Source organism: Aotus nancymaae, unplaced genomic scaffold (genome assembly GCF_030222135.1).
Source record: "Aotus nancymaae isolate 86718 unplaced genomic scaffold, 86718_ANA_hifiasm-v0.15.2.pri h1tg000012l, whole genome shotgun sequence".
Classification (NCBI taxonomy): domain Eukaryota; kingdom Metazoa; phylum Chordata; class Mammalia; order Primates; family Aotidae; genus Aotus; species Aotus nancymaae.
Window position 1 is genome coordinate 16,693,694 of NW_026988423.1, and position 14,113 is coordinate 16,707,806.

The 14,113-nt window shown below is 44.3% G+C and overlaps 1 protein-coding gene across 3 annotated transcripts in view; it reads left to right on the plus strand.

Annotated features, from left to right (window-relative positions):
• Positions 1–19: 19 nt before the first annotated feature.
• The window catches only part of DIXDC1 (DIX domain containing 1), a 93,082-nt gene continuing 78,988 nt past the window's right edge, over positions 20–14,113 (plus strand). The window contains exons 1-2 of one of the 3 annotated variants that reach the window (XM_064375406.1): positions 20–84; positions 1,580–1,673. In XM_064375406.1, coding sequence (XP_064231476.1) covers positions 1,617–1,673 — 57 coding nt within the window. In that variant the 5' untranslated portion in view covers positions 20–84; positions 1,580–1,616. Of the gene's footprint in view, positions 85–1,552; positions 1,674–10,183; positions 10,404–14,113 lie in introns of those variants that run through there. The other 2 variants (XM_064375407.1, XM_021671125.2) reach the window with 2 other exon arrangements.

Below are 14,113 nucleotides of genomic sequence, written 5' to 3' on the forward strand. Positions count from 1 at the left end.
GCGGCAACGCCAGAGCAGGGGCAGGCTGAGCCCCGGAGGGCTGGGGACAGAGATGCTGAACCAGATGGAGCCAACATTTAAGAGGTAGGTGCTGAAAGGTGGCGGGTAACTGAAAAATACTACCCCAGTTAAGCAACCAGATTGAAGCTGGGGACACGTAGAGGTGGCGAGGATGAAGTGGGTAGCAGGAGGCTAAAATTTCAAAGACCAAACCCGCTCTCAGCCTTGTGCATTCTTAGCCTGCAGTTCCTGCTTCAGACTTTCAGAGCTTGGAGAGGAGGGGTAACGCACTCCCTTTTCTCAGTCTAGTCTCCGTTCTCCCCAAATACCGCTTCCTCTCGGCTGGTCACTAAGAGAGATGATTAAAGACGGGTAGAGTACTGAAAATGAAATTGTAGCACACGCACACACAAAAGTTGGCAATAATAGTATCAACCCCAAAAAGTGTAATAATTTAAAGCACTCGCAGCAAGTACGTAGTTTGTAGTCAAATGTTGGCTGCCATTATCATCATTACCATTATCACTTATTCCCCGACCGTTGTCTGGCAAAGACTCCATGCAGGCGATTCAGAAGAGGTGGGTTGGAGGACTGCCCCCACCACTAATAGGTAGAGCAACTCTCTAGCCTATTTGCTATATATTTAAATGAAGGTGGCCGGGCGCAATGGCTCACGCCTGTAATCCCAACGGCTTTGGGAGACCGAGGTGGTTCGAGACCAGCTTAGCCAACATGGTGAAACCCCATCTCTACTAAAAAATGCCAAAAATTAGCCTGGCTTGATGGTGGGCTCCTGTAGTCCCAGCTACTCTGGAGGCTGAGGCAGGAGAATCGCTTGAACTTGGGAGACAGAGGTTGCAGTGAGCCTAGATCGTGCCACCGCACTCCAGCCTGGGCGACAGAGCAAGACTCTGTCTCAAAAAAAAAAAAAAAAAAAAAGAAAAGAAAAGAAAGGAAAGAATTATACATGCTGTCTCTCTGGGTTAAAACTGAGTTTCTGAGGATAGAGGTAAGTAGATGTCATTGGCAGAGCTTCCAGTATTTCTCCTGATTATCTTCAAAATACTTCCTGTGGTCCTTGACTGATAAATATAGGAAGAAGGGAAAATGCATTGTTGCTTGACTAATGATAGGGGAGTATTACTCTTCGTTTTATTACTACTAATACCTAACCAACTAGGTTTTAAAATGCCACTGGGTTAGCTGGGTGTGGTGGTGCACACCTGTGGTCCTAGTTACTTAGGAGGCTGAGGTGGGAGGATCACTTGAGCCCAGGAGTTAAAGGCTGCAGTAAGTTATGATTGCGCCAGTGCACTTCATCCTAAGTGCTGGAGCGAGACCTTATCGCTAAAAAAATTAAAATTAAATTAAAAATGCCACTGGGATAGCCTCGTTGTGCTTGTTTGTAATATCTTCAGCTGGACTTCCTGCCAACCAGGGTCGTGTTTCTGGTACTTCAAGATAACTTAAGTTGGTAGGTTTTGGGGAGGGGTCTGGCCCCAACTAGGTTGGTTTAGGTTTAAAAAATTTTTTTGCCTGGCCTCTTATTTTGTACATTTCTTATTCTTTCTGTTTTAAGGTGGGCCCTGATTCAGCTCTTCTAGGGACACTTGAAGATGGGGACCCAAGTGGTTATGAGATTCTGTAACTCCTTGCTGCCAACAGAGCCTTCTGTAAGTTTTTGGTATACTGTTGTGAAAAGGGTGGTGATGTTTCTGGAATTTCAATACGGTTTTACCTCTGGAGATTTCTCCATCAGGACTCAGATCCTAGGACAGAATTTTATATATTTGTCTTTTTTTTTTGCTTTTCCTTCTTGCGGAAATTCTATTAATAGCTCTCTTTGACCTTGATTCATCTTTTTCTGGAATGAATAAAATGAGACAGAGGTTGAAAAATTCTAGCAATTAATCAGAATATACCCATTTTTAAAAGATTTAAAGTTATAACAAACTGTAACAAGCAATAATGTATGTTGATTATAGAGCATTGGAAAAATATTGCAAACTATGATTTTTAAAAATGCAAACCATAATTCTCCCACCCAGAAGTACACTGTTAATATTCTGGAAAATATTCTTGCAGTCTTTTCTTCTACACACACACACACACATAAACACACATATACATATATATATATTTTTTTTCTTGAGAGGGAGTCTTACTGTCACCTAGGCTGGAGTGCAGTTGTGTGATCTTGCCTCAATGCAACCTCCGCCTGCCGGGTTCAAGCGATTCTCCTGCCTCAGCCTCCCAAGTAGCTGGGACTACAGGCACATGCCACCATGCCCTGCTAATTTTTTGTATTTTTATTAGAGACAGGGTTTCACCATGTTAGTATATTTTTAACATGAGATATTATGCTGTGCATGCTATGCAAACTTTTTAACTTGATTTGTTTCATTTAATGTTAACAAAAAATTATTAAAATGTTTTTATGTTAAAATGTCATGTTAACATAAAATTGTTAAAATGTTTGTTTTAATGTTGGCATGTGTTTGGTAAACAAAATGGCTGTGATTTTCTTAACTAGTTTCTGTTGTTGAACTTTCAGTTTCCCTCATCCCTGCCCCCACATCGTAAAGAATTAATGTCCTTATTTAGGACTAAGTCAGGCCAGGTGAGGTGGTGGCTCATGCCTGTAATCCCAGCACTTTGGGAAGCTGAAGCCAGAGGATAGCTTGAGGCCAAGAGTTCAACACCAGCCTGAGCAACATAGTGAGGCTCCCTCTCGACTTTCTTTTTTTTTTTTTTTAAAGACGGGGTTTCACCATGTTGGCCAGGCTGGTCTTGAACCCCAGACCTCAAATGATCTGCCCGCCTCGGCCTCCGAAAGTGCTGGGATTACAGGCATGAGCCACCGCACCCGGCCGACTTTCTTTCTTTTTTTATTTTGAGATGGAGTTTTGCTCTTGTTGCCCAGGCTGGAGTTCAGTGGCACGATCTCGGCTCACTGCAGCCTCTGCCTCCTGGATTTAAGCGATTCTCCTGTGTCAGCTTCCCAAATAGCTGGGGTTACAGGCACCTGCCACCACGCCTGGCTAAGTTTTGTATTTTTAGTAGAGTCAGGGTTTCACCATGTTGATCAGGCTGGTCTCAAACTCCTGACCTCAAATAATCCACTTGCCTTGGCCTACCAAATGCTGGGATTACAGGCATGAGTCACCGCATCTGGCCAAGACCCCCCACTTTCTACAAAAAATTTAAAAATTAGCTGGATCTGGTGGCATGCACCTGTAGTCCCAGCTACTCAGGAGGCTGAATGAGGTGGGAAGATTGCTTGAGCCTGGGAGGTTGAAGCTGCAGTGAGCTGTGATTGTGCCTGTGCACTCTAGCCTGGGCAGTAGAGTGAGACACTGTCTCCAAAAATAGTTTTTTTTAAAGACTATGTCAGGCCAGGCACGGTGGCTCACACCTGTAATCCCAGCACTTTGGGAGGCAAAGGCAGTTGGATAACCTGAGGTCAGGAGTTTGAGACCAACCTGGCCAACATGGTGAAACCCCATCTCTACGAAAAATACAAAAATTAGCCAGGCATGGTGGCAGGTACCTGTGATCCCAGCTGCTCAGGAGACTGAGGCAGTAGAATCACTTGAACCCGGGAGGTGGAGGTTGCAATGAGCTGAGATCATGACACTGCACTCCAGCCCGGGCAACAGAGTGAGACTCCATTTCAAAATATAAATAAATGAAAAATAAAAAGATAAAAGATGGCTGGGCATGGTGGCTCACACCTGTAATCCCAGCAATTTGGGAAGCTGAGGCAGGTGGATCACAAGGTTAGGAGATTGAGACCACCCTGGCTAACACAGTGAAACCCAGTCACTACTAAAAATACAAAAAATTAGCTGGGCGTGGTGGCATACTCCTGTAGTCCCAGCTACTTAGGAGGCTGAGGCAGGAGAATCGCTTGAACCTGGGAGGCAGAGGTTGCAGTGAGCAAGATCGTACCACTGCACTCCAGCTCAGGCTATAGAGCAAGACTCCGTCATAAAAATAAATAAATAAATAAATAACTACATCAAAGAATGTGAACATTTAAAATAATAAATTACCTTGTAAAAGAATTGTGGGATCAGATTTTGTATACATCTTTCAGAAGGCAGGTGGACATCAGTTGGGAGTTAGGTCCTTGGTAGAAATCTGGCTACCTGTTTCAATGAGACCTTGAATCCTGCAGAAAGATGATTTGATGGTAATATAATTACTGATGTGGAGCTCTGACACCTGATCAACTGGCAGGCCAGAGGCATAGGGGTGCATTTTCAGTGCTGTTAACAGAGAAACTCAAGTGTCACTTCCAAAATATCCACCAGATGTCGCTAGTCTTAATATAATATTCACCCACAGGATAGCTGGCAGATAACCATTTTTTTTTTTTTTGAGACAGGGTCTCACTCTGTTGCCCAGTCTGGAGTGCAGTGGCACAATCTCAGCTCACTGCAACCTCCACCTCCTGGGTTCAAGTGATTCTCCCACCTCAGCCTCCACAGTAGCTGGTACTACAGGCACAGGCCACCACGCCCAAAGAGTTTTTGCATCTTTTTTTATTTTCTTTTTTCTTTTGGTAGAGATGGGGTTTCATCACGTTGGCCAGGCTGGTCTCGAAATCCTGACCTCAAGTGATCCACCCGCCTTGTCCTCCCAAAGTGCTGGGATTACAGGCGTGAGCCACCGTGCCTGGCCACTGGCAGATAACTTTTGAAATGTGAATTTTAAAACTTCATGTGAAAAAAGAAAAGAAATCTATAACCCAGGAATAGGTTAAAAAATCATATAGAATATTTTCGCATATCTGCTTTGGTGTGGTTTATATTAAGCAGTAGCATCTGGTGATTACTTTGGCAACATCCTACTCTAGTCTTTCACCATTCTGTCTTTTTCCCTTCTTCTGCCCACTCAGTCTGTCGCATTCACCATGTATACTCTTTCCTCACGTACTAGTTACTGGATTCTCAGTTTTACTAGTCTTCCCTTTACTATTCTTCCCTCCAGTCTTGTTTCTTGCCCCTATGTGTTGTGTGTATATTTATGTGTAACTCTCAGTTCTTCAAGTTTTTGCTAAAAGAATAAGACCTGGTGGCCAGGTGCGGTGGCTCACGCCTGTAATCCTAGCACTTTGGGAGGCCAAGGTGGGTGGATCACCCGAGGTCAGGAGTTCAAGACCAGCCTGGCCATCATGGTGAAACCCCATCTTATTTAAAAAAAAAAAAAAAGAATAAGACCTGGCATATAATGACTTATAAGAGGTGCTCAGCATCTATTTAATGAATGTTTAAGGAAAGAATGTATAAATGAATGAGAGAAAAATACAGGGTACTAAAAATTGTTTATATTTGGCTTGAGAAAACACTAAAAGAGATAAAGATTCACATTCATAAATTACCTATAATTAAGTGCCAAATGACACAGTATTGAACATGCTAGACTGTTTAATGTTTTTTGTTTGTTTGTTTTTGTTTTTTTGAAGCAGTGTCTCACTCCGTTGTGCAGGCTGAAGTGCAATGGTGTAGTCATGGTTCACTGCAGCCTGAAATCCCAGGCTCAAGAGAGCCTCCCCCATCCGCCTCCTGAGTAGCTGGAACTACAGACGCATACCACCATAAGTGGCTAATTTTTGTATTTTTTTGTATTAATTGTGTATTTTGTGTGTGTTCCACTGCACTCAAGCTTGGGCAGCAGAGTGAGATGATCTTGTCTTTTAAAAAATAAAAGACATTATTTCTAAGAGTCATTTAAAATATTTTTATTGACAATTATAATTATTTATTTATTCAAACTGCCTTTCTGTTACTTCATAGTCATGAATTATTGCCCATATTAGTTGTGTTAAATTTTATATAGATTTCAATTTCACACTTCTTATTTTTACTCAGAGAGAAGCCACAGGCAATATTTTCACCAAATGATGATTTTGTTTTAAGCCTCAGTGTCTTACTTAGGCTAACATGTTACTCTATTTATTTATTTTTTATTTTTTTTGAGGCAGAGTTTCGCTCTTGTTATCTGGACTGGAGTGCAATGGCGCAATCTCGGCTCACCGCAACCTCCGCCTCCTGGGTTCAAGCAATTCTCCTGCCTCAGCTTCCCGAGTAGCTGGGACTACAGGCGTGCGCCACCATGCCCAGCTAATTTTTGTATTTTTAGTCGAGACGAGGTTTCACCATGTTGACGAGGATGGTCTCCATCTCTTGACCTCGTGATCCACCAGCCTCGGCCTCCCAAAGTGCTGGGATTATAGGCGTGAGCCACCGCGCCCGGCCTACTCTATTTATTAACAGAAGTGATGAATGTTTCCTCCACTGGCTCATTCACTCATTCAAGAAAAAATATTTACTGAGTACCTTCTATGTTGCAAGCTCATATGAAAGTATTGCATAATGGTTAAGAACCTGGACTTTGGCTTCACCATATAGTAGCTATTGGGTCTGTGACAAATTCTCCAAACCTCTCTTTCTTTATATGTAAAAAACGTACTGTTTATGGTAATTGTGATAGTCAAATGAGCTAATCTACTAAGTGCTGAGTACAGGGTGTGGCACATGCTAAAAGCTCAATTTTGCTATTATTACTGTTGTATATAGATATTTGGGTAGCTTTTAGTTTATGGGGGAAGTGTCTGCCATTATTGTCAAAATAAGGCAGGACTGAAGAAGCTAGGTTAAGTTCAGAAATCAGGGAGCATGGCAGAGATATGCAGAAAGCAGTCCTGGGTTCTTTGCTTCTGCTTCGAGGCAGAGTGAATTACTGGCCTGCAGGAGCGGGAGTGGTTCCAGCTACCCAGACAGCTTGCAGTTTTCCCACATAAAAACACCATGGAATGTCTGATCACTGTCCCAATTATTCCTAGTTCTTGTAGCTAGCCGACATACTCTCCCAGCTCTTATGTTGATATTACAACATGGTAGGATCGGGAGGATGGATGGAATGGTAAATGTTACTGTTGTTTGGAGGTAAAGCTCAGTTCTTCACCTTGTAGTATTGGGATGCGAGATTAAAATAATTCACCAAGACAAAAGTATGCCAAATTGCAGGGTCTTTATTGCCGGGGACCGCGGAGGACTCACGTCTCTCTAACCCGCGGCCCCGAGGGGAGAGTGTCAAGGCTTTTTATACCCGAAAGACCACCTTGGAAGTGGGGTTGAGGAGCGGGGAGGGGTATCAACGGGCCCCAGACATTCCGAGGGCTGGTGGATTCTGTAAATCATCTCCTGGGCAGGGAGCCTCCTCCTGGGGGTGGGGGCCTCCGGACATTCCGAGGGCTCCGGGGCTTATTGTCACTTTAATTGCTACATAAATGATTCACAAAAGTCAAGACAAACATTAGTTTACATATGGTTTGGGTACCGGTGGAAATTACAGATCTTAGTTCACAGGGGCCAAGATGAGATTAGCTTGGGCTGTGCATTCTGATAAGCAAAGGCCAGCAATTCTATCAGTTACTGATGAGAAAGGTAAACAACTTCACCTGGTGGACATTATCCAGAGCAGACTAGCAGTCTTATTTACAGAAACCAAGTCAGCAGTTATTGCAAGGAGAATGGGGCAGTTATTACAACTCATTTTTGGAGACACAGCTTTGTCTTATAAAATGGCGTTGCTCAGGTTCTGGCTCTAGGCCAGCTATAGCACAACCTGAACCACTTTGTAAGGCCAACTAAGATAACTGTGGTGAACATCTCTTCTGAGCAAAAAAAAAAAGGACATTATGTGGTCTGACAGGAATTTTGTGCCTTTTCCAAGTGTGAGAGGCAGATTGTATGTAAAATAGTATAATTTTTAGAACATATCTTAATAGTCATATGGGGACAGTAGAATGAATATTTTGAAATTGTACTATTTAAATCAAAATTAAATGCCATTAAAATTTTAGTTCCACAGTTGCATTAGCTGTAGTTCAAGTGCTCAATAGCCACATGTGGCCACTATACTGTACAGCATAGATATAGAACATTTCCATCTTTACAGGCAGTTCTAGTAAACACCATTGCTCTAGAATATGTGGTTTGTATAGTTACAGAGTTTTAGGGAATAGTGTGATATGGGAGCATATGCCTTATAATACATTTTTAAAAAATGTATTCACTACAGGTCTCTCTTAATTCCTTCAGCATGCTATGATGGGCAGTGCAAAAAGCACAGGGCCAGACTCGAGGCCTCTCGTTCACATATTCTCTTCCATATTGACTTGCTGAGTAACTGTGAGCACCTCTCCTAGCCTTGCTGCCGTCTTCTGTGATACAAGGGAGTTGGGCCAAGTAAGGAAGTCGGGCCAAAATGTTTTGGAGCTTTAAAATTCAATGATTTCATAAATCTTTTTTTAAACACTGAGCTCACAGATCCTACTTTGATCAAAGACTTGTTGTTTGGGAAACACTGACCTCTGGCATAGAAAACTGTCAGCAGGACCTCCCTCTGATGTCTCAATATTTTCTGCTCTGTGTACAAAGCATGAGGAGCTCTCAACCAATCAGAATTCTCTACCCAGGGATCCACCAACTAGGTATTTTGGTTTTGCATTATTATGCATGTAGATGTGTTGCATGCAAGTCTGTGCTGCTGGAAATTTCATGCTTCTCTTTATAAAAGAACTTGTTGACTTGACATGGGTTAGTGACTCTCCATGAAGTGTGGTAGTGCCAAAGGGAGTTCTTGGCAGTTACATTCCTCAGCTAGATTATGAAGGACAGGGGTCTTCGGACTTGTGGGCTGCTCAGGTTTAGAATGATTTGGTGTCTTACCTTTTCCCTAGCATCATCCAGAATAGAACCCACAGCATTCAACCAGCAGCTACAGCTCAACACCTCTGCCCCTGCCTGTTGTCAGAGGGAGATGTGTTCTTTTTCAGAAACATCTTTGTGTTTAGCAGCTTTAGAGATTCAGACAAGATATGTAAGGATTTTCTTTTTCTCTAAGGACCTGAGGAGGTCATTAGGTTGAATAAGAGCCATTACTGACTTTTCTTGCTAAGGTACTAATCAGGGTTTGAGGAGGAATCTGGACTTTCCGGAAAATGATGACTGTAGACTCCTAGCTCCTTGAGCCGCCTGTCACTGATTGGCTGCGTCCTTGGACAAGGCCCTGACCTTCTCTGAGCCCTAATGCTCTGTAAACCCTTCCTCTCCATCTGGGATCACGAGGTGGAATGTAAAATGAATGTTTTTTCAGTGTCAAGTTTTCCTGTAGAAACAAGAATTTGCACTGAGTTCCAAATGACTAGGATTCCTAAAAATAAATAATCAAGGCTATGACTTGAATAGTTAGAAACAGCGTAAAATAGCTTTCTGTTTCACTTGAGGAAGCTTTTTACCTCTTTCAAATGCACCAGGACATTTTTACAGTCTTTAATTAAAACGCATTTATTTTAAAACACATTAAAATAGGGGTTGTACAATTTAGCAGTTATTTTATAAAGAATGAAAGAAGAAAAATTTTGGAAAAGACGGTCATCCTTGATGTTTCTGTTGTGATCCTGTGTGATGTTTAGCACTGTCCTATTGAATGTATTCTATTGAATACCATCAATAACTAAAGTTATTTCTATCCCCTTTTCCCCTTTCTTCCTCTACTCCTTCTCTTTCTTCTTGCTTTCCCTTCTGTTTCCTCTTCCTTAGCTTGACCTCACTGTCCAGGACTCATGTGGAAAAAGGTTGCGGTTTTCGGTTAGTCTGGGGGAAAATCCTATGATTCACGCCCTTTCCTACCCACCTTCTGGTAGGGTGTTTGTGGCCTTAAATTAGCAGTGTGTGCGTGCGTGTGTGTGTTCGTGTGTGTGTTGCGCGCTCTTCCCGCGGGGCACACCCGCTTGCAAGCCTGGTGTGGTGTGTGTGTGCGCGCGCGTGTAGCTGCGAGTGCATCCATACGCCAGCCCGGCCGCCTGTTGGTCAACGTGTGTGTGTGTGCGTGTGTGTGTGTCCGCCTGTTGGTCGAGTGTGTGTGTGTAGCGCGCACACACACGCCCGCGCAGCGGCCCGGGGGGTGTGTGTGCGCGTGCGTGCGTGCGTACAGCGCGCGCCCTCGCCAGCCCGCTTGCCTGCGGGGCTTTCCCGCATGGTAGCGGGGCTGGGGGCAGCCCTGCATCGCTGCTCCACCCAGTGCGCGCCCAGCTGTTTCCATAGGAACCGAGACCGCGCCTGGCCCCTCCAGCGGAGGCCTCCGTGCGAGCATGCCCAGTGCAAGCCGCTAGTTTGGCTCCAGTCTAGGTTTCCAGTAAGTGGCATGCGGGACTCCGGAGGGATCCCAATGAGCTGAGCTGCCGAGAGCCTTTGTGTGCAGAGGGCGGAGGAGGAGGCAGCTGCAGCCGCTGGGCTGGAGACCCCGCCCGGGAGCCCCCAGTAGGAACAATGCTAGCCTGCCTGACCCGAGGGAACTTACTGGACGTCCTGCAGGAGGGCTTCAATGAGGTAAATGTCCAGCTCCTCCCACTCCTCAGCTTCCCTCGCCCAGCGTCTCCTGCCCAGTCTCCGGAAGGGGTCCTCCGTTGACCCCATCCTCTAGGGACCCCAGAGCAAATCGCCCGCAGAACCCCAAGAGGGCTAAGGTGGTTCCTGCGGTGCAGATGGGTGAACCAGGAGAAATCAAAAGGGCCGCCTGCCCACGGCTACGCTGGGCCATGACCTTCCCTGATAGCTTACCTGAACCCAGAGGACAGGAAGATAATTCAGATATCACCTCCTTCCAGAAGAGGGGGTGTCTCCATCCTCCCCAGAGATTCTCCCAAAGGAAATCCTCAGGGAATCCCTGGATATTTGGCAAAAGTGCTCATCTATTTCAGGAGCTAACCAGCGGAGCCAAGGGAGGGTGGGGTGGTACTGCATTGGTAGAAAGTTTGAGAGGGCAAGGGACTGTAGATGGTCCATGTGAAGTGCCCTCTTCATGTCTGAATCTCTTTCTCAGTCTGGGGCAGTAGATTGCTCTGCAATCAAGGATGTGGTTGTCTGAGAGGAGCTACAGAGCGAGAGGAGAACTAGATCCTGGGCCCAGTCCCAAGGAGCCTGCATGTGCACCCATGTGAGAGCAGTGGAACTGGGGCCTCAATCTGACAGGCAGGATGGGCTATGGCTGACAAGGGGTCATTCCCTCCCCGCTTGTTTCTCTCACAATTCTGTTTATTCCATTTGCTTTTCTGTGACCCAGGAAATTCTGGTTTGGGATGCTTCCCCCTCAAGATTTGCTTCATACGTCTTCCACTGCAGCTAAGCCCCGCTCCTGCGGGTTGTCTTAGCCCAGCATCCAGGGAAACCTATGCTGTTAGTTATGCCTTTCTTCATTTCTCTCTCCCTCCTTTTCTTTCAATCTCTCTTTTTCTTCCCTCTGCGACTCTCTGAAATTTAAGATTTTTAAAATCAGTTTTTACTCAACATATGAATACATCGTCTTGTTAAATATGAACATTACAGGGAAGACTGCAGCGCCTTTGGTTCCCACCATTCCAGCCTTTTCCCCAGAAATAACCATTCTCATGAATTCTTGTATAAGGTTTTATTTCTCCAGCTACACTACAGACTCCTTCCTTAATTCCTGTTTCTAATTAAGAAGCTCTGCAGCCTGACCTGCCAAAGAACCCTCCCCATTTCTGGCCCCCCTGCCCCAGCCTTGTTCCTAACACAGAGGAAAACTGCAGAAATGCTGTCCCAACCTAACTGAGTCGGAATTTTCCTTTGGCCAAGGGGTGTCACAACCTTCAGTGAAGGGCAGAGCTTACATCCCGTCTGCACTGCAGGGCACCTCATCTTTGCATCATTTCTGTTTCAACATATGTAAGGGGATTGTTAACAAAGAGCTATAGTCTAAGAGTTGAAACACAGAAGAGCCAGGAAGCCTACCTCTGAGTGATTCCAATATTCTGGTTCCTCTTTTCTGACTCTCTGCCTTTGGGCTGCCCCTGTTCTTTAGCTGCCTAAGTCTGACTCATTCACCAATTGTAGCAGAAGCTCTTTTAGTCATCTTATACCTCCTGCCCCAACTTAAAACAATAACAACAACAAAACTCAGCTCTTGATGGTCCCACTCTCTGTTTAGGAGGAGGAAACTAGCACAGAGTTGGTCCTAATCTTTGTTTTCTGCACATTTTCACTTCAAAACCTTTCGACCGAAGAGGCACGTAAACTAAGAGGCTTGGCCGTCTGTTTCATGCTTTGGTGCTTCCATAAATATCCCCTGACCTCCAGTTCTTGAAAAACGTAAGGGCATAAGGGAAAAGGGGAATGGGAGAGTCATCTTTTTGTGGTGGTAGTGGAATCTTCGTAAAAACAACAGATGTATAACTTTAATTAATCGATCCGTAGAATAACGCAGTAATGCCTCTTTTCCTTCTCTGATATTTGATTTTTCTACCCATCCTGTAAACTTCCCTCTACCCCCTCCACAAGCTAATGTACATCTGTTCCTCTTTGTTAGATTTGAACTCTGATAGCCAATGAGTACTTTTGGTTTCTCTGAAAAATTGACATCATCTAAATAATAATAGTAATACGTTAAATTTGAATGGTTCCTTGCAGTTTAAATAATTCTTTCACATTCTATATTAAATAATTCATTTTACATACAGTACTACATTTAATGCTACTGAATAATAGTGGAATTGGTTATTTTAGAATCCATGGGGCCCTGTTTGACCTATTCCAGCCTCCAGGGTTGCTTAATAGATCCAGTTATATTCAATTTATTTTTTTTAGAGTACTTGAGATAAGGATGTAAACAGGGATTTAAAAGCTAGCATCAGAGTACACTCTAATTCTTCTGAGAATTCCTACTGAGGCTATGAATACCACACATGTAACCAGTCACCTCTTGGGAATGATCCAAGTATATCTAAAGCTATTCTTCATCACGCAGATGCTTTCTAGGTCTGTGTGGTTAGGGCTGTGACCTCATTCTCTATGGCAGAGAAAACTGCCACGGGAAATGGAGCTATGGCCTTAATTGGTTAATTATAAGGGAACCCTGCAGCAGAGAGAAACCCTGCCTTCTGAATCTCCTAGCTTCCCTCTACCTACTGTTGGCTTCTGTTCGCAATCCTTTGCCACTATGTATAGCCGTGCGTGATAGAATTTTCTTCTACCTCATTTCCTACACATAGGCCCGGCCTCAACATATCTGGCAAATAACTCACAGAATTGGTCCTTGTCAGTGCTTTCAATGCAATCCTTTTGAATGGCATGGTTAATTTGGACCGTGAATTATCCACAAGTTTTGGCTACTGCCACCCTGGCTGTCATCCCCCATTTCCTATGGCTTGGCCAGGCTTCCTATAGATCACAATTTCCCCAATCTGCATTCGCCTCAAAGCTATTTGTTTTCTCTGCTACTTGGTATTGGTGGCGTTCTATGAACGTTGTAAATGTGCCAACGTGGATTTCTGCAAGTGTTTTTTGGGGGGCTGAACTTTCTTTAAAAACAGCTTTGGTGCTTGTGTTGGGAGGTTTTGAGAGACCTGAGATTGTAATATGGTTGGGCTAATGAGCATTCATTTATTCAGTTATTCATTAGTTATTCATAAATCAGTAATTTATTGAGAGGGGATGGATAAAAGAATTGAAAAACACTCAGTTTGTGCTTCCAAGGAGTTTTTAGGGAGAGATAGGGTATACTGATATGAAAAGGACTCAACATTTACCAACCCATCTGCTCATTGACACCAGATTTCTTTTCCTGCTCGTCTACTACATGCATGCAAGCAGTCACTCACTGAATATTCTCTGAATTACTGTGTTTGCCAGTCACTGTGCCAGGATCAGGAAATCCATAGAAATCCAGTAACATAGTCTGTGCCCTATTGGAGCTCACAGGCCAATGAAGATGAAGTAGCCAGGTACGGTGCATGCCTGTAGTTTCAACTACCTGAGAGGCTGAGGCAAGAGGACCACTGGAGCTGAGGAGTTAGTGGCTGCAGGGTGTTGTGACTGCACATGACTGATGACTGTACTCCAGCCTGGATGACAGAGACCCATCTCTTAGAAAAAAAGATAGGCCAGGCGCTGTGGCTCACGCCTGTAATCCCAGCACTTTGGGAGGCTGAGGCAGGTAGATCACAAGGTCAGGAGTTTGAGACCAGCCCTGCCCACATAGTGAAACCCCGTCTCTACTAAAAATACAAAAATTAGCTGGACAT